This window comes from Tripterygium wilfordii, chromosome 6, assembly GCF_013401445.1.
Source record: "Tripterygium wilfordii isolate XIE 37 chromosome 6, ASM1340144v1, whole genome shotgun sequence".
NCBI lineage: Eukaryota > Viridiplantae > Streptophyta > Magnoliopsida > Celastrales > Celastraceae > Tripterygium > Tripterygium wilfordii.
The window spans coordinates 12,039,806-12,061,967 of record NC_052237.1 but is presented as its reverse complement, the minus strand read 5'-3'; the positions used below and the strand labels follow the sequence as shown (position 1 = coordinate 12,061,967).

General features: G+C 38.2%; 5 protein-coding genes across 8 annotated transcripts; 2 read left to right on the top strand and 3 right to left on the bottom strand.

Moving 5' to 3' along the window:
* Window positions 1-84: 84 nt before the first annotated feature.
* LOC119999344 (protein BASIC PENTACYSTEINE6-like) lies at window positions 85-3,331 on the bottom strand. Of its 2 annotated transcripts, XM_038846849.1 has the most exons (4): window positions 3,159-3,331; window positions 1,808-1,870; window positions 1,514-1,685; window positions 85-1,371 (listed from the first exon to the last, which is right to left on the bottom strand). In XM_038846849.1, the coding sequence occupies exons 3-4, from the start codon at window positions 1,580-1,582 to the stop codon at window positions 433-435; spliced, it is 1,008 nt and encodes a 335-aa protein (XP_038702777.1). In that variant the 5' UTR covers window positions 1,583-1,685; window positions 1,808-1,870; window positions 3,159-3,331; the 3' UTR covers window positions 85-432. The 2 variants fall into 2 exon arrangements, with proteins under 2 accessions (XP_038702777.1, XP_038702776.1); XM_038846848.1 differs by lacking the exon at window positions 1,808-1,870.
* A 1,064-nt stretch (window positions 3,332-4,395) lies between these two features.
* LOC120000752 lies at window positions 4,396-5,577 on the top strand. Its single transcript, XM_038848869.1, has 2 exons — window positions 4,396-4,952; window positions 5,067-5,577. Exons 1-2 carry the CDS (start codon window positions 4,396-4,398, stop codon window positions 5,575-5,577), a joined length of 1,068 nt encoding a protein of 355 aa, XP_038704797.1.
* A 3,130-nt stretch (window positions 5,578-8,707) lies between these two features.
* On the bottom strand, window positions 8,708-14,949 carry LOC119999449 (protein DECREASED SIZE EXCLUSION LIMIT 1). Of its 3 annotated transcripts, none has more exons than XM_038847016.1 (13): window positions 14,551-14,949; window positions 14,410-14,472; window positions 14,248-14,319; window positions 14,089-14,145; window positions 13,695-13,951; window positions 12,830-12,888; window positions 12,650-12,731; window positions 12,078-12,144; window positions 11,845-11,927; window positions 11,645-11,736; window positions 10,788-10,894; window positions 9,932-9,995; window positions 8,708-9,090 (listed from the first exon to the last, which is right to left on the bottom strand). In XM_038847016.1, the coding sequence occupies exons 1-13, from the start codon at window positions 14,652-14,654 to the stop codon at window positions 8,992-8,994; spliced, it is 1,206 nt and encodes a 401-aa protein (XP_038702944.1). In that variant the 5' UTR covers window positions 14,655-14,949; the 3' UTR covers window positions 8,708-8,991. The 3 variants fall into 3 exon arrangements, with proteins under 3 accessions (XP_038702944.1, XP_038702946.1, XP_038702945.1); XM_038847017.1 differs by having other exon boundaries at window positions 8,721-9,090; window positions 13,800-13,951; XM_038847018.1 differs by lacking the exon at window positions 13,695-13,951 and having other exon boundaries at window positions 14,009-14,145.
* A 285-nt stretch (window positions 14,950-15,234) lies between these two features.
* On the top strand, window positions 15,235-17,021 carry LOC120000540 (V-type proton ATPase 16 kDa proteolipid subunit). Its single transcript, XM_038848655.1, has 3 exons — window positions 15,235-15,395; window positions 15,517-15,802; window positions 16,581-17,021. The coding sequence occupies exons 1-3, from the start codon at window positions 15,317-15,319 to the stop codon at window positions 16,711-16,713; spliced, it is 498 nt and encodes a 165-aa protein (XP_038704583.1). The 5' UTR covers window positions 15,235-15,316; the 3' UTR covers window positions 16,714-17,021.
* Window positions 16,840-20,907, bottom strand: LOC120000539 (pentatricopeptide repeat-containing protein At1g25360). The gene is made up of 2 exons (XM_038848654.1): window positions 17,948-20,907; window positions 16,840-17,620 (listed from the first exon to the last, which is right to left on the bottom strand). The coding sequence occupies exon 1, from the start codon at window positions 20,905-20,907 to the stop codon at window positions 18,511-18,513; it is 2,397 nt and encodes a 798-aa protein (XP_038704582.1). The 3' UTR covers window positions 16,840-17,620; window positions 17,948-18,510.
* Between the last annotated feature and the right edge of the window lie 1,255 nt (window positions 20,908-22,162).

Here is a 22,162-nt window from a genome sequence, read left to right as displayed (position 1 = left end):
TGAAAGCATGATCAATCAAGACACAGAACAAAGCAGCACGACTCTAAAAGGAACCACAGAACCGCTGGACGGCCAATGTTTCGCTTTTCGAATAAAACTAGATGACCAATATTATCACTAGTTACACTTCCATTCATACAAACTACTAATACATGAGCAATGGGCAAATTATTTCACATACAACAAGAGTTAAAAGGATAAATGGCACAAGAACAGCAAATCTTTATCTTAAAACCCAGAAATGAGAAACATTTTAATAACTAGGACATGTGAATCAGTTTACTAAGTGTCCTCACCAAGTGACTTCCAGTGGCTGTCAGGCTGCCATCATATATTTAATCAGCCCACTGCTGAAAGGAAATTTGAGGAGGCATACCAGAAGTTTTATGTCATCTCCTTAGTTTATCTTCTACCTTATGGATCATATTAAGTCTATTTGATTGTAATGTAGCGATTTGTCCCATGCTTAGCCCAATGTTCCTTCAGATCTACAGGAATTGAAAGATCATTGCCCTCCGCTGCAAGTCGGCTAAGAAGTTTGTTGAAAGCACTTCCACTCATCTTTCGTCCACCTACACGTGCATGCCGCTTGTTTGGCACTGCAGGTAGTGGATACATTGACAAATTGGTGGTGCAACATGCAGATTGCCATCCTCCATTTCCCCATTTGTAGCACTGCCTTAGGACTCCAGTGCAGGAGCATACTGGCGATGGCATGGTTGACTCATCAAATGCAACCTGATTTAACCCCAAGTCTTGGCCCTTCCAATCAGCCTTTGATACCACCAACCGTTTGTTTAGATCGTCACCTCCAACACCCATATCCTGCTCATTCTTCCACTCATGTGAGTTGCCAAACGAGATATTATTCAAGTCCTCGCTCTCCATCTTAACCTTCTTTGGACGTTTTGAAGCCTTTTTACTGGATGGCATTCCCTTGGTTTCCTTAGGTCGTCTACCCCGCCGTGCTTTTGAAGCCTCAGTACCAACTGGAATTATTGGGAGGGAATCGCTCGCGTTCAATTCCCTTGAACTGTAATGACCTTCGTTCATGTGAGGCACATGAAGCTGCTGTGGATGGTGCATGTGCTTCACCCCACGTGAGATTTGGCATCCTGGAGGACAAGAGGACATATTACCACTGCTCAAGGAGCTCTCCCGGTATTGCAGAGCAGCAATAGCATTGTCTCGTTCCATCATGGCATTATTTCTCTCTGCAATGGCTGTATCTCGTTGCAGGAATGCCATGTCTCGCTCTGCGATAGCAGCCTTCTTATCTGAAAGGGCCAAATTTCGCTCTTGAATAGCTTGATCCCTTTCAGCTATGATTGACATGATCTGTTTCATTGAAGGCTGAGGTTGCATCAACCACTGCATCAATTACAGGAAAATATCATCATCAGAAGTTGCTGTCAAAGAAATCATCAGTTAAAATTCTCACTTTTCTGAATTATTAACAAGATAATATTTTTTGAATGGTACAAGGTATCTACAGAAAGTTGCCTGAAGATACCTGCCCCTGGGCTGCTTTATATTGATCTGCTTTGTGTCTTCCATTCTCACGATGCCCCCCGTCATCCATCTTAGCTCCTCAAATTGAAATAATCGCATGAACGGATTTTAAGCACTCATTAAAGGGCAATGCTCAGTCAATTGAGCATCAAAAATTTATAAAGCAATGAATCCTGTGTCCCAAAGGAGAATGAAAATGATAAGGAATTTTGTATTCAGCGCCAAATTGTAAAATAAATGGAGCAAAGAATTGCTTCATCGATGAAACTAGTTGACATGGAGGGAAAATGGCCACCCGAATAATACGATTGGCAGTTAAATGTCAGAAATAAAACCCCATCCTAAGTTTGTTTCCTTCCTGCATAAGTGACAACACAAGAGTTACCTACTTCAATGAAGTCATATGAACAAGATTAAAAAATAGACAGGGACAATATCGTTTCCTTGCTGTGTAAATTGCAGGCTTCAAAAAAATATCCACAATTAAAGAAAAAGCTTTTTCTGGATTTTTTAAAAATATTCACATAGGTGGCAAGTAAACTGGAATAAAGCTCTCTCCATGCAACCTCAATTAAATTCACATCGGTAAGAAGCAAATACATATGATATGCATTCTATTTCACTGGGTAGATAGTACCATATTAATCTTTAAGTGCATTTTAAAAAATCATTATTTCATGGGATAAGTTGTAGGTAGTAAATGTCTGCATAAACTATTAAGAAATACAAAAGACGGAGAAGGCAATTTAGACATGATAAAATCATGCTCTGGAATTTGATAGGACATAAGCATATAAGTGTCAGAAGAGATTGATTAAGAACAAGACATGGGACAAATAAGATGAGACACATTTATATCCAATGTGACCATAAAAGATGCATCATAAAAAAACATAAATAACTGAAAGTTCATAACTGAACTGCAATTCATTTAGGTTTGGTTTAAACCAGGAGTTCACTTGTTCTTCCTTTATATATACCAGCGTTAGTAATGTAATGAGTTCAGAACAATCTACCTTCTACATCAGATGCATATATAAGGGTCTCAACAAAATTACTTGGGATTTTTAGTCCCTAGAAAAGGATCCAATTAATTCCAGTTATTCTTCAAATCCACTGCGTATAAGTCAAACAATTAAACAAGCACCAAGTTTACTCATGATACTGAAGGAATTAACATTTCACAGCCAACAACGAAAACCACACAAAGGATGATGTTGCTCACATCGTTTTGGGAAAAAACCAAAGCACATAGCTGTATTTGATAATTTAACTTAAGAAAACTGTTATCACCAGTCAAACACTCAAACCGCACTAACCACGAGCAACAATCAAGCAACAGTCCCCAAATCAAGCTTTATTGCAGAAAAACAATTAAAAGCCCTTTAAATCAAAACCCACCAGTCCGTACAAAGCTTCATTTGCACATGAAGCACCAATCCAACCCAAAATAAAACTCGAAAAACAACAAAACAAGTAGCAATCACTTGAGAAACATAGTTAAGACCAATTTCAAGCACTAACAAACAATAAATTCCACCAGGTATATATGGCAACAGCAACAATCATATCAGATAGTGAAAGGAACAACAAATGAGAGTAAATCGGCTCAAGAAGAGAAGAAAGAGTGAAGAATCGAAGCTTACCGGGAACAGCGACGGAAAACCCTATACTAGTAGGAGGTGGAAAATCTGTGGGAGAAACAGTGGAGGAGGAAGAGGCAGAGAATTATTTGTTACTTTGAGTTCTCTGGTGGGAGGTTTTAGCTGTCGTTGTCTCGCTCTCGCTCTCACGTTTTTCTTCTCTTAATTTTCTCGCTCTTTCACGCTTTTGTCTGAAAGCAGGGACTAATTTAATTCGTATTATAACTACTATACTGACTACTGACTATTCGCCGAGGGCCACGGCCCACCGGGTCTGGTGTAGTCAAACTACAGCTGACTCCGCTCCAATGGCTTTTATGATAACTATATATATTTTTTTAAAAATCATGAATATTTTTTATTCCAAATACAAAACGAAAAACGATATTCCTCTCAAATCCGAGTTGTTGAGGTGTATGAACCAAAATTAAAATACACGTGATGAACTCCATATACATTTTAAATGATGTCCATATACCTCAATTGGGATCACCCGTTGCTAGGATGACTAGCACTTCTGCAAACAAAAATCAAATGTGAAAAATATATAAAATGTTTTGGTTTATAATCTTTCTTTAAGTGTTGTGTTTGGGTGATTAGTACAATCCATCCCATGCACATAAAATGGTGTTGGAAATTTTAGCAACCAACAATAATATGTTATGAAAATTGTTTCGGAGTTGGTATCGCAAAAATTTCGTTTGACTGCGTCTTAGCATTTATGCTAAAGACGAGCATAAATGTTGGTCAAAAGTGTTAGTCAAACGCACCCTTAACTACTTGAGTGATAGACAAGTGATAAATCTCTTTGGGACTAACCGTATAAACTCATAAGGTTACTCGAAGAAATATCTTTGTAGTCACGCACTATACTTTGACCCAATTTACCTTGTTGTTAAATGGGAAACTTCCGTGCTCGTCGATCTGATGGCTCGAACGTAGGTCTAAAAGGCAAACTTGCATGTTATGGTTCTTGCTTAAAAAAAATTATTTCCCCCACCACTTTTTAATTTTTAAAATTTGTCTTTCAAAAGAGTAAAAAAAAAACACATGTATTTAACGCTTGACGCTTGAAACAAATACAATTCCAAAACTAAATTCACCGTTAAATACTTAAATCCCACGCCAGCCTCTGTCGTTAACGGTTAACTGCTATTAAATTCAAAGCTTTCTTTCCATTTCTTTCTCTCCCGCTTTTCTCTGTTTCCAAGAAAATATTATCATTCAAGATTTCTTAAAGATGGTGCGTTTCGACGAGCTTCTATGGGATGTTGTTCAAGAAATTTCCAAAAAGCTCACATTCTTGCAAGATTACATCTATCTCCGGGCGACATGTCGTCATTTCTACACCTCCATTCCCCCAACCCCTAGGCACCTACCTCTGCAGCTACCATGGCTTTTCTACCCTTCTCGCCAACAAAATCGCAGATTCTTCAACTTCTCTACCCACAAGTTTCACCACCTCAGCTTCCCCAATCCCTCCTATCACCAGAGGGAATATGGCTCTTCAAAAGGTTGGCTCATCATTCTCGACAAAAAAAGCCTGGAAATTGTTCTAATCAATCCTCTCAAGGGACTCGAACAAGAAAAGGTCCACTTGCCTGCACTGACCTCTTTTCCTAATGTGATAGGCTTCAATTTGTCAAGAACTGGGCGTGAGTTTGAGGTTGCGGTGAGTAACGAAAGAGGTCGAAGTAACTTCTTAGGTTTAAAAACAATGAGAGATAGATTTATAAAGAAGATCATAATATCATCAACTCCATTGAAGGACGCTGGTTTTGTCGCTGTTGCGCTGCTGTTCAAATCAGTGGTTTATTATAGGAGTGGAGGACAATTTTTCTTGGAGATTCATTGATGTACTGGTAACTCCTTGCATCGATATAATGTATCACAATGAGCTTCTGTACGCAGTCGATATCATGGTGAGATCATGGTCTGCAATTTGAAGAGTGACCCACCAACAGTTTCAATTATCAAAATGCGAGGAATACCAAGTGAGGTTATTCTGTGTGCTGAAATGTACTTGGTGGGTTCAGAGGATGAGTTGTTCTTGGTTCTGCGGCATTTAGACAATCGTTATTATTATGATTGCACCCTATCAGGCAGAACAAGAAGGTTTGATGCTTTCAGGATTGATCGGAGCGAGCAGTTGGCACGGTGGATTGCCGTCACGGATGTGGGAGAGCGGGCTCTCTTTGTGGGACAAAATGAATCAGTGTGCTTCATGGCATCAGAATATAGGGGATGTATGGGAAACTGTATATATTTTACCAGTAATGTTGATACAATGCCATTTAATGACCATTTAGGAGAATATGATACAGGGATCTACAAGTTATCAGATGGAACGATTGAGTCATTACCTCCTTGTCCGCGCAATCTGCGGCCTCCACCGATCTGGGTTACACCGAATCCATACTAATTGCAGAGGTATACTATGGAAAGAACCTTGCAGCGTTGAAGACGGCAGTGCATCAAGCAACTTAGCAAAGAGAGAGGATACACAGAAGCTTGCAATCTCCTGCCCTTCCAATATTGTCTTTGTTTTGTATTCAAAATTTGAGATGCTACTTTCATGTCGTCTTCTTCTTTTTGTTTTTTTTTTTACTTGTGCATTGGTCTGGCATATACTTGAGGGTATTTTTGGGAAATCAAATGACAAAACACTTGTAAAAGTATTTTGATATTATCTAATTTACATTTACACCTATTGAATCATTACAAAACACCAAAACATCCTACCTAAAAACAGCAGAAATGCAACAAACTAATTTATCAGACTTCATAAAAAAAGAAGAAGATGAGAAACAGAAGCAAAAAATGGCAGAGACCAGAAAATATAGCCAGCCATTTGCCCATTTGCAGGTGAGATTTCACCAACCAACAATAATATGCAACGAAAATGGTCTCGAAGTTGGTACTGCAAAAATGTCGTTTGATTGCGTCTTAGCATTTATGCTAAAGACGAGCATAAATGCTGGCCAAAAGTGTTAGCCAAATACACCCTTAACCACTTGGGTGATAGGCAAGTGATGAATCTCTTTAGGACTAACCTTATAGACAAGGTTGTCAAAATCGGGATTTTATGTAAGATCGGTGGAAGACATACACAATCGAATCGTGAAATCGTAAGATTTTTCAAATTTTAAAAAATAAATGTAAAATAATATAATTATTTATTTCTAAATAAATAATTAACATGATATAATATACTATAGTTTATAGGTAATAAAAAATTCAAAAATGTGATTATTATTTATTTATAGACATGTTAATATTTTATAAAATTGAAATTTTTTAAGTCCTCTAGAGAACAATGAAAAACGAACACAATAATTGTGCACGATTATATCATGTTAATAAATTAGAACCAATTTTTCAACAAAAACTAGGATTAGAAACATAAGCACATGATTAGTCATAACTCATAAGCCCATGACTCCATAAGTCTATTAAGGTTAAAATCGATAAAATTGGTAAGATCGTAAAATCAGTAAGATCATAAGGTAAGATCAATGGATTTTATCAATTTTGAGATTTTACATTGATTCGAATCGTTTTGGTTTCCTAATATCGTATGATCTTACGATCAAAATCGGGATTTTGACAACCATGCGTATAGACTCGTAAGGTTACTCAAAGAAATATCTTTGTAGTCACGCAATTTACCTTGACCCAATTTACCTTGTTGTTAAATGGGAAACTTCCGTGCTCGCCGATATGATGTCCCTAACGTAGGTTTAAGAGGCAAACTTGTATGTTGTGATTCTTGGGTAAAAAAAATTATTTCCCCCACCACTTTTAATTTTTAAAATTTGTCTTTCAAAATAGTAATAAAACGAGTATTTAACGCTACAAACAAAAAAAATTCCAAAACAAAATTCACTGTTAAATACTTAAATCCCACGCCAGCCTCAGTCGATAACGGTTAACTGCTATCAAATACAAAACTTTCTTCCCATTTCTTTCTCCCCTGCATCTTTCTGTTTCCAAGAAAATATTGTCATTCAAGATTTCTTAAGGATGGTGCGTTTCGACGAGCTTCCATGGGATGTTGTTCAAGAAATTTCCAAAAAGCTCACATTCTTGCAAGATTACATCAATCTCCGGGCAACATGTCGTCATTTCTACACCTCCATTCCCCCAACCCCTAAGCACCTACCTCTGCAGCTACCATGGCTTTTCTACCCTCCTCGCCAACAAAATCACAGATTCTTCAACTTCTCTACCCACAAGTTTCACCATCTTAGCTTCCCCAATACCTCCTGCCACTAGAGGGAATGTGGCTCTTCAAAAGGTTGGCTCGTCATTCTTGACGAAAAAAGCCCAGAAATTGTTCTAATTAATCCTCTCAAGGGACTCGAACAAGAAAAGGTGAAGTTGCCTGCACTGACCACTTTTCCTAATGTGATAGGCTTCAATCCGTCAAGAACTGGGCGTGAGTTTGAGGTTGAGGAGAGTAATGAAAGAGATCGAAGTAACTTTTTGGGTTTAAAAACGATGAGAGATAGATTTATAAAGAAGATCATTATATCATCAACCCCATTGAAGGACGCTGGTTTTGACGCTGTTGCGCTGCTGTTCAAATCAGTGGCTTATCATAGGAGTGGAGGACATTTTTCTTGGAGATTCATTGATGAACTGGTAACTCCTTGCGTCGATATAATGTTTCACAATGAGCTTCTGTACGCAGTCGATATCTATGGTGAGATCATGGTCTGCAATTTGAAGACTGACCCACCAACAGTTTCAATTATCAAAATGCGAGGAATAGTAAGTGAGGTTATTCTGTGTGATGAAATCTATTTGATGGGTTCAACGGATGAGTTGTTCTTGGTTCTGCGGTTTTTAGACAGTCTATCACACAGAACAAGAAGGTTTGATGTTTTGAGGATTGATCAGTTGGCACAGTGGAATGTTGTCATGGATGTGGGAGAGCGGGCTTTCTTTGTGGGACAAAATGAATCAGTGTGCTTCATGGCATCAGAACATAGGGGATGTATGGGAAACTGTATATATTTTACCAGTAGTGCTGATAAAATTATAATTAATGACCGTTTCAGAGAATATGATACAGGGATCTACAAGTTATCAGATGGAACGATTGAGTCTTTACCTCCTTGTCAGTACAATCTGTTGCCTCCACCAATCTGGGTTACACCGAATCCATACGAATTGATTGCGGAGGTACACTCTGGAAAGAACCTTGCCGCGTTGAAGATGGCAGTGCATCAAGCAACTTAGCAAATAGAGAGGATACACAGAAGCTTGCAATCTCCTGCCCTTCCAATATTGTTTCTACTGGTTTTGCATTCAAATTTTGAGATGCTACTTTGATGTCCTTTTTTTTTTTTACTTGTGCATTGGTCTGGTATATACTTGAGGGTATTTTTTGGAAATCAAATGACATTATATTGCAGTTTAATTTTACTAACCAAACATCTTAATAGGATTACTTGGTAATTCTTTTACCATGATGTGATTATAAGTAATGAGATTCACATTCCCATTGCAATACCAACGACCAAACGGACTCTAATTCCATATCAACCTAGAGAACAAAAGTTCCAAATGCTTCTATTTATTCTCCTTGAAGGACTATTATTTTTCATCCTAAGAAAAGGGGTGTTAAATTATAAATGATGTAAACGCTAGTAAAAGCATTTTAGTATTATCTAATTACATTTACACCAAAACATCCTACCTAAAAACAGCAGAAATGCATCAAACTAATTTATCAGACTTCATAAAAAAAAGACGAGAAACAGATGCAAAAAATGTCAGAGACCAGAAACTATAGCCAGCCATTTGCAGGTGAGTAATTATGAGTACCATGTCAATTCTGAGGAGGATAGAGCTCCCACAGTCCAACTGTTGTATCTTCAGATGCAGAGGCCATAAGCTTACAATCAGTTGAAAACGACACAGCATTGCACTGAAATAATCACAAGTAACATCTTTCTCAATTAGTCTATTTGATAGCATGCATCAGAATCATAAAACAGGAGGGTCAAGCATGACACAAGCTTATATGATGGTAAAAAGTTTAGTCCTAAAAACAAGTTTCTCGTATGCTCAAGACTAGCTTTCTTTCTTCAATTACTAGTGTACTTGACAAGAACCAACTGGGTATATGCAGCCAAAGTGACTGAAGCAATAGTCAATTACTGAGTCAAATAAACAAAAAAAAACCTGAATTGACCTGATTCATACCGAGTACGATCTCACTGAGCTGGTGAACTCAGCGTAGGCTATTTATATCTTTGATGATAGACAAAAACACCCCAGTTGAAAGAGGGTGGAGACCAACCTTCTCCCCCCTTGTTTATAGTGCTGTCTTAAGGCACACGTGACAGTGGAAAAGTCTCATGTTGGTTAAGCAAGAGAATGTGAAGTTTATATGCACAAATGAGTCAAACAGGCCCATAACCTAATGCCTTAATGCTTTGGGTTGAGAAGGGTGCCAAATGTGCATATGGGGAACATACAATTCAAGTCTTTGTCCAACAAGCCAAGCATGTTGCTGGTTCAAAGCTAAATTTATTTTTTTACTTCATACTTATTCCATATACAAAATTAATTTTCCTTTATTTCATGCATTCGCCAGTTTAACTGCTATTGAACCATGACAGTATCAGTTAAATAAGAACCAGTCAGCAGAAAAGTTTCCAGTCATGTCTTTAGAATACAAAAGCGGAATGAGAATCCTCGGTTTTTTGAAGCATTAATTTAAAAGAGCATAGATTCTTCTGGTCAGCAGAAAGAGGACAACTTACCACGCCATGGTGATACTTCAATATTGCCAGAGCATTTCCCTTGCGATAGTTATATATCCTTATCCTGTTATCAAAAACCAAAAGAGGATAACACAAGTCATTAAGAGCTAATTTATTGCAGTATCATATAGGATGCGTGTCCTTCAGACCTAAAACCTGGTTAATCCAATCTTCTTAATAACCACCACTCAGGTTTTTGATACAATTGGGGAAAAACAAAAAGAGATTATAGAAAAGTATTTAACCTCTGCTAATCTGGCTATTTAGTGTGACAAAATCCAATACTAACATCCAGTGTCAAGGCTAAAAGGCTTGAGAGTGATTTTCCAAAGGGAGTTTAGTCTATATTCACTTATTGAGTATTCAAATATAAGAGTTAGTACATGTACGTTTCATAAGCCAAGACTCACTAGGCCATGATTCCCCAGTTATACTTTTTCAATAGCTTGTATGCATGAAACTGCAACCACGCATTTGGAAGAACCAAAACCAAAAGTGGTTATATTCAATCCAGAAGAAGCAGCTAAAGCATAAAAGAAATTCCTATGGCAATAAAGAGTTACGACTAGCTCTCCAGATAGTCATAAAGTAAAAGATGCCACTCTCACAAAATACGCCTAGGAAATGTGGCAGACATCATGATTCTTAGCAATCAAAGGATCACAGAAAAAAAAAAAGAAAAGGGAATCAAACAAAAATATATGGCTGGTAGAAGCTTATTGTAAGGAAGTGCAATTGCTATCTCCAGTGTCCCCAGAGGTAACCATAGGAGTGTGGCATAATGTACAATAGTCCTAATATCGAAAATTGGTAATGCCTCTCATATATTAAAAGAAAATAGCATTGCTTTATCAACCTGTGGTCCCAACCAGCGGTTGCGGCAATTTTGCCATCTGACCGAATTGAGGTGCCTGAGATACCAGGACGCTCCAAGCTAATTTCTCTCTTGACCATGAAACAACCCTACAGTTACAAAAGAAGGGGAAAATGAAGGAACTGTAACAGTGATGCTTCAAATAGGAGACAATAAGCAGAACCAAAAGGTACATGATCAAAATCAAGCAATGAAGATTTAAGAGAGAAGGAATATAATGTTCAAAGAAAGTAGAAGAATTACTATGCTCAAAGTTAATGTATTTATAGCATTAAGAAAATGGTGATATGACCCATAACAAACACAAACTCATGTATAACTGCAGAATTAACAAAGACACAAATGTACAAGGTTAAAACTTAAAAGAATGAGAGGAACGTAACTTCTGTCTTGTGATATCGTACTTCAAATGTATCCATGAGAATTATATAAATGCCAATGCCATGCTATAAGAACAAATAACTTGTTATCATCACAAAATAACTAATCCATCATTAAAAGGCTCCCGAATGTTTCCATAACCTGATTCTTACAGTTATTACTCTCCCTGTGTTGTGCACTCATAGAGAACAGCTTACAGTTGTTTGATGCCTGCCCATTTGAATGAGGCAAATGGACTTGTTCGCATGCTGTAAATTGCTTATAGTGCTACTTTTACAGCTTACGTGTGTGTGCGTATACCACCAAATGGCAGAAAACACTATTCACCTTATGAAGACTTATGATAACCAATATTCTACATCAAAATTGAGAGAGGGGAGTGGGTTTCCAATAGAAGGATTAACGACCCTTTGCAAAAGAAAGATTGCACAATTAATAGACAATTGAATGAAACTTACCTTGGAATGATCCAAACTATATAACAAAATTTTGTCATCTGCAGCTCCGGAGATACCCCCATTGCATGATGCATCAATGCAAAGGCTTAGAACTGCACATTTAACTTGTAAAGTATCACAGCATGTTCCAAACATAGATTGAAAGAAAAATAAAAGAGAAAAAAGTGAAAGAGGGGGGGTTCAAGTGCTACGTCTAGCACCTGGCTCTCTATGAAACTTCAAAGAAGTTAAGGGAATCTCTGGATTCCGCATATCCCACCAGAGCATGGAACCATCCTCATAACTGCCATGTAAAGGAAAAGGTAACACATCTTAGGCACAGAAACGTACGTACAAGTCACATAATATATGAATATACGAGATTATTATTTAAGTATAAAAATTTTAAGCTGCAAAAGTGTTCACTTGCACATAAGAAAAAACAAGCATTTACCCAGCCAAGACATTCAAGAATCCCTGTGAATCTGGAGGTAAAAAAGCTTGAACAGCCATGCACATGCCTGCCATAAAACAAATGGATGCATATTATCAGATGGCATAGAATCAGGAGTGGCTTATAGACGAACCTATGTCTGTATATTTTTACATATATATCGGAACTATGCAGAAATCAATATTTAAGAAGCATTCTCAAGTTGTCACTATATTAAGAGATACCGTATGAGGGGTATCTTATGTATTGATGATAAAAGTGAAGATTGATTGATAAAAATACAAACAACTGAACACAATTAACTGACATCTGAACCATAGTATGGCTCAATTCTTTTTCCTGAATTCCAATATAATAAAAAAAATTGTAACCCATGTGCATAACCATATCAACGTGACTTTAATCCAAAATGCAAGTAGTCTTCTTTAATTGGAGCAGATGCAAATGATAAACTGTCTCATTTGTTTCATACCAGTTCACCAATCATAAAAGAGATGAGACAACAACACCATCCAAATATTTATGAAAATGAGTAAATGACATTATTAGAAGAGATATACGAATGGACAAACCTCTCCCCTTAATAGAGCCACCAACACCTGATTGAGGTAGATGGGCCATCCTTTTTGCAGTATTGAGATCCCAAATCTCAACCTATCAATATCAATCATAGAGACATTGTGAATTCTTCATCCAAAGCTCAAAAGCATTATAATAAAACAAGTAAAAATTATCCAGCCTAGGGTGCTGACCTCAGAAGGCTGTTCCCCCGCCATGAGAACATATTTTGGTCCTTCAGCAGTTGTATCATCTGGTCGTAGAATAATTTATCAAAAGCAATTCAACTTATGAAGAATCACAATCTAACAACCAACAAAAGCAGGGTACTATTAGTTCCACGGCAATCATTAAGATAGGCAACTATCACTGAAGAATGGTTTATCTAGTAGAAAAAATAAAACCACCTCATGCATAAGTCTCCCACAATTATGGCTGAGTTGGGGAAGGCAAATGTGCACAGCATCCAGCGTCGTGGAGAAGCTATTTCTGTGCTTTGGGCTTTTACCTCCTAGGTTACTATGAACCAACCTTACCAGCATGCTGAGATCCAAACTTCGTTTATCTATGCTAAAAATTCAAATAGGATAGCTTACTACAAATAGCAGTTTCAGATTGTGAAGAATAGGCTGTAACTACGGTGTTTAACTATTCCAGCAGATCAGAATTGCATCCATTTTCCCTTATGAGGACCATGTTACAGCCTTACAGGACATAATGATTTAACATGTTTGAGGAGTGGGATAGCTTCGATATCACAAATAGAAGGGATAAATACTTAAATAGTAGGTAAAAAGGTATGAAAATTCCAGTGGAGGCAAGATCATGGAAGGGCAAGAAACACCCTTGCATCCACATCAAGGATAGGCTGTTTCTAATATTTGAACCCTTGACCTCTCCTTTGCGGGGAAGAAGTAACCTTATCACTAGACCAACGGTTCACTCTTTTATAATTACATATGCCAGCCTGCATCTTCAAAGTTGTTCTTTTCTCCTTTTTCCCATCTTTTAGACATGCTAACTTCTATGTCAAAAATAGTTTCATCCACCATTATATACCATTTATCAAATTAATCTCCGACGCCACAACATTAGAATATGTGCAGGTGAAGAAACATCCATAAATGACAAGCTTCATTGTCTTCGACAATAGTTTGAGCACACCTTCAACATAACAACTTCCATTTTCGATGTCATCACTGGTCTCGCAGTAATGTTTAGACCATGCAGCTTGCTTCGCACTATCATAAGGCTTCTTCACTAAGGAAAGCTTACAAAAGTGGTAGGAATTCGTCTTGATTGTAACAGATGGGACCCTATCAGAATCAAAGCATGACTTGAAAAGTTCGTTATGAATATAACAGGACATTAACCTAGAGTTGAAGCTTTACACTCGAGGGGCAAAACAAGGCAATAATTGACGATAGGATAAGTTGAGCTCCATTTCCGATACCTGGACAGACTTCCATTTCCGATATCCCAACACTTTACAGTTCCATCTCTACCCTGGCTAAAGATTGCAATACAACACCAAAAGATGAAAAACACTAAATCTTCAACAAAGAAAGTATCAACTGTTGAAAGCATGAATGCTATAAAACAGATAAAGCACCTGATAACTTTGTCGCTTCCAATCAAAGGACTACACGCAACAGATATAATCCCATGAGAACCACTATGCACCCTGCATTTGAACCCATTATCATACCTGATCATGTTAATAAAAAAAGTAAAAAAAAAAAAAAACTTCTTACAGAATTTAAATTAAAACAACCATGAAGATGCAATTGTTCGATGCTGAATGGTATCCCAAATCCTTAACTCACCATCTGAAGAACTGCAACAGAATACCAGAAATCAGTATGAAAACTCGGATGTCAAATTGACACACACCAAGTGATGACCGAGTACTTACCCAGAAAAGAGTATAGATTTCGATGGATGGAAATAAACATCCGTAACAGAAGCACGATGACCTCTCAATACTGCAACAGGATCAGGCGGCGGTCTCTTGCTCATCCCCAGAAAGATTCTGATAAAAAATCTTAATTTCCAAATCACCGAATATGACCCTAGGAGTCTCTCAAGACGACTAAACTGTATCTGATAATTAACGTTATGCTTGGATTGAGGGTTGGGAGCGGTCAGGGATTGATCTCAACCCTTGTGTGGCAACCACCGTGGAGTTCTTGAAGCCTCCTGAATCTTTTTTTTCGTAAACGGATAACCACACACCGTCGTATGTTGTTTTAAATGCCGGAACCGGAATCATACCTGTGAGGCTGTGAGACCTCCGGCCGACGGTGCAACCGGTTGGGCCTTCGCCTATTCGTTGAGGTCCTGAGTCCGTTGGAGGACTTGAATTGAATGGTTGGTCTTCCTAGTCGTGGGCCTGTTGGGCGTCTTCTAGTCCATGGGCCTATGAAGAGAGCCCAGACCGTGGATTTGTTGGGCATCTTTTAAGTGGGTCTGTCTTTTTTTGTCTTATAGGCCCTTCATTAGCTACTCTTCTAAATGGGCTATAGGCCCAGTTTAGTCCTCGCCATTAATTCTATTTTATCTTCTTCTTTTTTTTTTCTTTTTTTTTTCCCTTCTTCTATTATTGTGTTGTGGGAATCATCTTCTTCTTCTTCGATCCGATCTCCTACTCTGCGATTCCTCAGAACCCTAAGCAGTGAAAAATGTCTTCGACTTTCAGCGGCGATGAAACTGCCCCCTTCTTCGGGTTCCTCGGCGCTGCTGCTGCCCTCGTTTTCTCCTGTAATTCGATTTAAATATGGATTTGTGTATCAATGAAGAGTTTTGATTCTCTTTTTAGGCTTTGTTTTTGTGTTGATTATGGATCTATGGTGATTTAGTGTTTTGATCGGGTGTTTTGCAGGTATGGGAGCAGCTTATGGAACCGCGAAGAGCGGAGTTGGTGTAGCCTCGATGGGTGTGATGAGGCCAGAACTGGTGATGAAGTCGATTGTGCCCGTGGTTATGGCTGGAGTTTTAGGTATATATGGTTTGATTATTGCGGTGATTATTAGTACCGGTATCAACCCTAAGGCCAAGTCTTATTACCTTTTCGATGGTTATGCGCATCTCTCCTCTGGTCTTGCTTGTGGTCTTGCCGGGTTGTCTGCCGGTATGGCTATTGGGATTGTTGGCGATGCCGGTGTTAGGTAAATTTTCTTATGATGACTTCATCTGTTTTTGGTTTAGTTGATGACGTGTTTTTTTATTCATAGCTGGTTTGATGCAGTGTTGTTCTTCTCTCTGATAGTGTTAAGTCTTGAGATGCAATAATTTCTCTTGGAATAATAAGTTTTCTTTGTATCAATGTTCTTTCATAATAGTTGCTGGGTTAAGTGTTGAGAGATTGGAGTTATGTATTAGATAGGGTCATTGATGCAGTGGTGTATAAAGTGATAAAATTCAAGTGGGAGATGCTAGAAAGAGAATTAGAAGATGATAACAGAGTTGGATGGAATTGATAAAGGACGTGGAGTGGTGGAATTCACAGGACCAGTCGAGAATGTAGCTGTAGATAGGAATGAATGGGAAAGAATATACGTCTGTTGGGTTCGTATAGCCAACCCCATCTTCTTTGGGATGAAGAGTTGATGACAATGATGAAGTGTTGGAAGTTGCTGTTATTCTCATGCTTGTGTATGCATCTCAGAGTTGCTAAAGGAGCTTGATTTTGAGTTGTAATAATAATACTGCCAACTTGGCTAATTCATGGTTCCCAGTTGTTAAGGGTTGTGTGCCCCTTGACTCTATTGTTCCCGAATGGAATAAATTCTGTTTCTGGCTGCATGAACGTGATTTTTTCTACATGGTTCTTGTTGTATGGCGTATAGCATTTTTTTTCCGATACTCTAACCACTTGTTCTGGAGAGTAGTTGGTTAAAACATTGGATGTGAGGTGGTATATTAATGTTCTGATCTTTGTTGCAGAGCTAATGCACAACAGCCTAAGCTCTTTGTGGGGATGATCCTTATTCTCATTTTTGCCGAAGCTCTGGCTCTTTATGGCTTGATTGTTGGCATCATTCTCTCTTCTCGTGCTGGTCAGTCAAGAGCTGAGTAAAAAAGATGGCTTTTTGCTTGGTGTTTGTTCGTTTCAAAGAACTATTTCTATATTTGCTCAGTTTTAAGCATTGGTGTAGCTGGGCAATTGTTTTGTGGTTCATATTATTTTTCATGTGTGTGATTGTTTACCCACTGGACAGGGTATTGGCTATAACTGGAAGTAGAATATAGCGATAGAAATTAGTTTCTTGCTGCAATAAAATTAGCTTGTTATCAGATGCTGTAACTTATGGATCGATCGGAGCTCTTGTAGAATAATTGAGTATTATTTTTGGTACTCTCAACAGGGTTGGTTTGTTATTATGATTTGCTTGGGTCTTTAAGCTGCTTGTAGTTGGAATGCATTTTCACTAAGATATTGAACTACATCTGAATTGTTTGAGCTTAATATATTTGGTGGTTGAAGCTATCTGGAAGTGTTGGCTAGTGACAGCATTTGTTAAAATCAAATCACGTATGGAATTCCAATTCTAAAGATTGCTTAAAAGCCTTACAATTTGCTTTCTGAATATGAAAAATAAAAGAGCATTAGCCACACATTTACCTTCCCACCTCCAACAGATTCATAGCAGAGAAGACAAGTTAGATTTCAAGCTGTAAGATCTCCAGCTTTAAGATCTCTTTTTCATGGGGCGAGGAGGTACAAAGCCGAGTCCAAATATTTCCTTAGGGACTTGACCGGGCTCTACAACCCCAACCAACCGTGCCACAAGAGCTGCACTCTCCTTTATATGGTCCAGGTCTCTTATATCTGTCCACAAGCGATTCGCCAACTTTAGGCTCCTCTGCCTCGTCTTCAACCCAATACCCCACTTCTGATAAAGAACTTCTCTCTCCTTTCTAGGAAACTTCTTCTGTATTTGCTTGCTCAACATTTGTCTCTCGCGATTGAGATCCTTCATACCCTGAAGACATGGCATTTCCAAAGTTTAATTCAACAAAAATTTCCTTAATTATTTCTTATTCTAAGACACGACATACGGCACCATGCCACCATGGAAGTATGTCAGACTTTATATGAACAACAGAATTCAACTAAAAATCTGGTAGCTAATATCAAAATTTTCCAGTACAATTATTACTGCACAAATTTTGCTCAGAAATCAATTGTAGAGGGTCAAAACCCTGCAATTCTGCCATTCAATACAGCATTATAAATCAAAATATCAAGTAAAAATTGCACAATAGCTATGCAAACTATAATCCAACAAAAGAATCAGTGTGTATCCCACCTTTAGCAATTGTCAATCTTAGTGGTTGCATTGTCTTCTCAGCGTGATTGAAACTACGTCTGGGATCTTGGAAAGGGTGCGGTGCAATGCCGTTTCAGTTTATGCCCTGCAGGGTCCAACTATCACAAATCGTGTATCTCAAATGGCAATCCTAATTGTCGATTTTTCATCTCTGGAACACCATGTCTGGGGTCTTGGAAGAGGCAAAAGAGGCAGTGCAATGTATATATATCTCTCTCTGGTAGACATTTTTTACGTTTCAGACACTAGATATATACTGAAGCACGGCTCCAGTTTACATCAGTTCAAACCATCACCGTCTAGAATGGTAACCAATCCCATAATTTAAGAAAATTTCTGTCCACCAGTAATCACTGCAAGAGCATTTACCACCCCTAAAATGATGAAATCTCTTTCTGTATCTTCCCACAATCTCCATCTCCACCACTTTAGACATCAAGTTGAAAGCATGATGTCAATCACCATATATTCTAAGATTCTTAAAATTCTAATGGGGTATTGACTATTGAGTGGTATTATCTCCAGATTAAAAGAAACATCGCCTACCAGTAACCACCGCAAGAACATTTACCATCCCTAAAATGATGAAATCTCTTTCCATCTCTCACCACAATCTCTCTCTGTACCAGTTTAGACATAAACATGAAAGCATTATGGCAATCCCCACATATTCTAAGATTCTTGAAAACTCTAACTGTTGCTCCAGGAGGAAGTTTCATAAGTCCATACGCAACTGCAAGTTTCTCACTATGAGTAGACAATGCATATTCCTTTTGGGCAGCCTCCATATCATGCAAGACAAACTTTGTGTCAGGGACATATCCTAGTTTTCTCATCTCCAATCCCAGTTGCTCAAGATAATTGTAAACTGCTAGCACCTCAGGGTGCCCCGTGTCATCAACTAAGAATACATGGACCTTATTTTCAACATCAATCCAGCTGCAACCAGGCTCCTTCTTCACGCCTCGGTCCCTCATTAACTTCCGTACTTTAGCCACATCATCTCGACGACCCATAACAGCGTACATGTTTGACAAAAGTACATAGGTTCCATCATGTTGTGGAATCATCTCAAATAGTCGTTCTGCAGCTTGAATCCCCAAATCCATGTTTCCGTGGATTCGACAACCAGCAAGAAGAGCCTCCCAAATTGGTGCCCCAGGTTCAAAAGGCATTGATTCAATCACATCCTTGGCTTCTGAAAATTTTCCTGCCCTACATAACAAATCGATAAAACGAGCATAATGATCTTCACCTGGTGCTATACCATAAAAGGTATACATGGAGTCAAAATAATGGCCTCCTTCCTCAGCCAAACCTGCATGGCTACAAGCTGAGAGAACGTTGAGAAAAGTTATTCGATCAGGTACTATGCCTGCTTTCAACATTTCTTCATAAAGCTCTATTGCTTGATGACCATGTCCATGTTGCCCCAGAGCCGCAACCATGGCATTCCAAGACACTGAATCCACATAAGGCATTGTAAGGAACACACGATGGGCAGCCTCAACAACACCACATCTTGAATACATCGTTATTAGAGAATTTTCTGCTGACAGGCTTGACTCAAACCCGTATTTTAGAAGCTGTGCATGGAGCTGCCTTCCTTGCTCTAGTGAACCAAGCACACCAGAAGAAGTAATTGCTCCTGCAAACGCATAATCACATGGTTCAAAACCATTGAATTTCATCCAGTTGAACAGCTTTAAACTTTCTTCCCCATAACCATTCTGGGCTAATCCTGATATCATTACAATCCATGTCAGAGCGTTCCTCTCAGGCATTTCCTTAAAAAGGGATCTAGCTTCATCAATCTTCCCTGCATTCACATAACCGGATAAGACTGCATTCCATGAAACTACATCTCTCATTGGCATCTTCTCAAAAATATTTTTTGCCTTGTCAACTTTCTCACATCTACAGTACAAGGTGACCAGTGCATTGTTCACAGGCAGGGAAAAATCTGGGGCTGGTTTCGGCACTGTTCTCAGAATATGAGCATGCACCTCCTTCCCCAACTGGAAAAAACCAGCATTAGCACAACCGCTAACAAGGCTTGTGTATGTAAATTCATCCAGCTGAATTCCCATGGAAAGCATCTTCCTAAACAATTCCAATGCATCTTGATAGAGCCCATGGTGAATGTAACCAGAAATCATGGCATTCCATGCCACCCCCAATTTTTCAGTCATTCCATCAAGTAACTCCCGAGCCGTATCAAGATCATCATTCCTCACGTATCCTGTAATCACCGTCGTCCATGACAACTCATCTCTCACGGGCATTTCATCGAACAGCCGTCTAGCTGCACCCATCAATGATGATGTTGATGATACTGATGGCGACGTTGCACAATTAATATAAACAGATATGAGTGCATTCAGAACCGAAGTAACCCATCCGGTGCCTGACTTCAATACCGCACAATGCATCTGCTGGCACTGCTTTTCACCATCAGCAACAAAAGCCAAAGCACCAAGCACACTTGTGAAAGTAAAATTGTCAGGCTTAAAATCATTACGTCTCATATTACAGAATAGCTCAACAGCAGCTTGACCGTCATCATTATGCGAATAAGCCGTGATCATGGCGTTGTAGAAAACAGTATCTCTCATACTAAGTGGGGTTTTACTAAAAATCCCCCTCGCCAGCTTTAGATTCCCAGTGGCAGAGTAAGCTGAAATGATCGTCGTTCTTGCAACAATATCTGGTTCAGGAATTTCGTCGAACAGGTGTTTCGCGTACGCTAGTTTAGAGGATTTGCAATATACATCAATCAAACGGTTACGAATATGGTCCCGCGGTTCGAACCCAGAAGCAATCATGTGGGCGTGGATGGAACTGGCGAGAGAGAAGGAGATGGAGCTCCTTGAGAAGCATAGTTGCAGTTGGCCTGCGTAACGGTTTGCCACTGAATGTATAGAACCGACACTTCTCATGCTTATACCGGTCGAATTTCATGGTTACCTTTATGTACTCTAAGGGTGCGTTTGGTATGAGGGTAAGAATTTGGGGGTATAATTTGTTATCCATGGAAATGTTATAAGGGTAATAATAATTATGAAGAATAAGTATTACCCTTATTTGGTAAAGAAGGGTAAAATTTACCCAAGTATTCATTACTCTTGTTTGTTACGATTATACATTACTGGTGTAATACCGTTACCCTTGTTTGTTATTATTGTAATGAACCAAAGTAGAAAAAAGTGAGATTATGTTTTTTTATTGTTACGACTATCATGTACCAAAATTTTAAAAATATAGATACATATGCATATATATACACACAGCCAGACATATATATATAATAACAATTGTTAACAATTTCAACAAAATAATCTGATAACATTCAAATCCATGACAAAGACGTAACACAAGAGTATGGGTCATCATTTGGCCCGCGGGCCTAGGTCTGAGCTCGGCCCTGCCCGACCCCTTGGGCGGGCATGGGCTCCATTTTTTAGGTCAGCCCAACCAGAAGCCAGACACCTCAGACCAATTTTGGCTCAGCCCGAGTCCGACCAAGCCCGACATTATTTATTTTTATATATATATAATATGTATATTTTTATCTTAATATTTATATTTATATTTATATATATAAAATATGTATGTATATATATAATACACACATATACGCAGACAATGCATGCACTGTCTGTGTATATGTATATATGTATGTGTATTATATATATATGTATATATATACACAGACAGTGTATATGTATATATTTATATGTGTGTGTATATGTATATGTGTGTGTGTATATATATATGTGTGTGTATATATATATGTATATATATACACAGACAGTGCATATGTATATATTTATATGTGTGTGTATATGTATATGTGTGTGTATGTGTGTATATATATATATATATATGTATATATATACACAGACAATGCATATGTGTGTGTATATATACACAGACAGTGCATATGTGTGTATATATGTGTGTGTATATGTATATGTGTGTGTGTATATATATATATGTATATATATACACAGATAGTGAATATGTATATATATATGTGTGTGTATGTATATGTGTATATATATATATATGTATATATATACACAGACAGTGCATATGTGTGTGTGTATATATATATGTGTGTGTGTGTATACACACACAGACAGTGCATATGTGAGTGTGTGTATATGTGTGTGTATATATGTGTATATATAT

What these genes read in the sequence shown, in the direction of transcription:
- LOC119999344 (XM_038846849.1), bottom strand. Translation starts at nt 1,582, where the DNA reads ATGGATGACGGGGGGCATCGTGAGAATGGAAGACACAAAGCAGATCAA. An exon ending in ATAAAGCAGCCCAGGGGCAG is followed by an intron (nt 1,372 to 1,513) that starts GTATCTTCAGGC and finishes TAATTGATGCAG; the next exon opens with TGGTTGATGCAACCTCAGCC.
- LOC120000752 (XM_038848869.1), top strand. Translation starts at nt 4,396, where the DNA reads ATGGTGCGTTTCGACGAGCTTCTATGGGATGTTGTTCAAGAAATTTCC. An exon ending in TTTGTCGCTGTTGCGCTGCT is followed by an intron (nt 4,953 to 5,066) that starts GTTCAAATCAGT and finishes TTCTGTACGCAG; the next exon opens with TCGATATCATGGTGAGATCA.
- LOC119999449 (XM_038847016.1), bottom strand. Translation starts at nt 14,654, where the DNA reads ATGAGCAAGAGACCGCCGCCTGATCCTGTTGCAGTATTGAGAGGTCAT. An exon ending in GGAAGCGACAAAGTTATCAG is followed by an intron (nt 14,146 to 14,247) that starts GTGCTTTATCTG and finishes TGCAATCTTTAG; the next exon opens with CCAGGGTAGAGATGGAACTG. An exon ending in ATAGTTTGGATCATTCCAAG is followed by an intron (nt 10,895 to 11,644) that starts GTAAGTTTCATT and finishes TTGTAACTGTAG; the next exon opens with GGTTGTTTCATGGTCAAGAG.
- LOC120000540 (XM_038848655.1), top strand. Translation starts at nt 15,317, where the DNA reads ATGTCTTCGACTTTCAGCGGCGATGAAACTGCCCCCTTCTTCGGGTTC. An exon ending in TGCTGCCCTCGTTTTCTCCT is followed by an intron (nt 15,396 to 15,516) that starts GTAATTCGATTT and finishes GGTGTTTTGCAG; the next exon opens with GTATGGGAGCAGCTTATGGA. An exon ending in GTTGGCGATGCCGGTGTTAG is followed by an intron (nt 15,803 to 16,580) that starts GTAAATTTTCTT and finishes TCTTTGTTGCAG; the next exon opens with AGCTAATGCACAACAGCCTA.
- LOC120000539 (XM_038848654.1), bottom strand. Translation starts at nt 20,907, where the DNA reads ATGAGAAGTGTCGGTTCTATACATTCAGTGGCAAACCGTTACGCAGGC.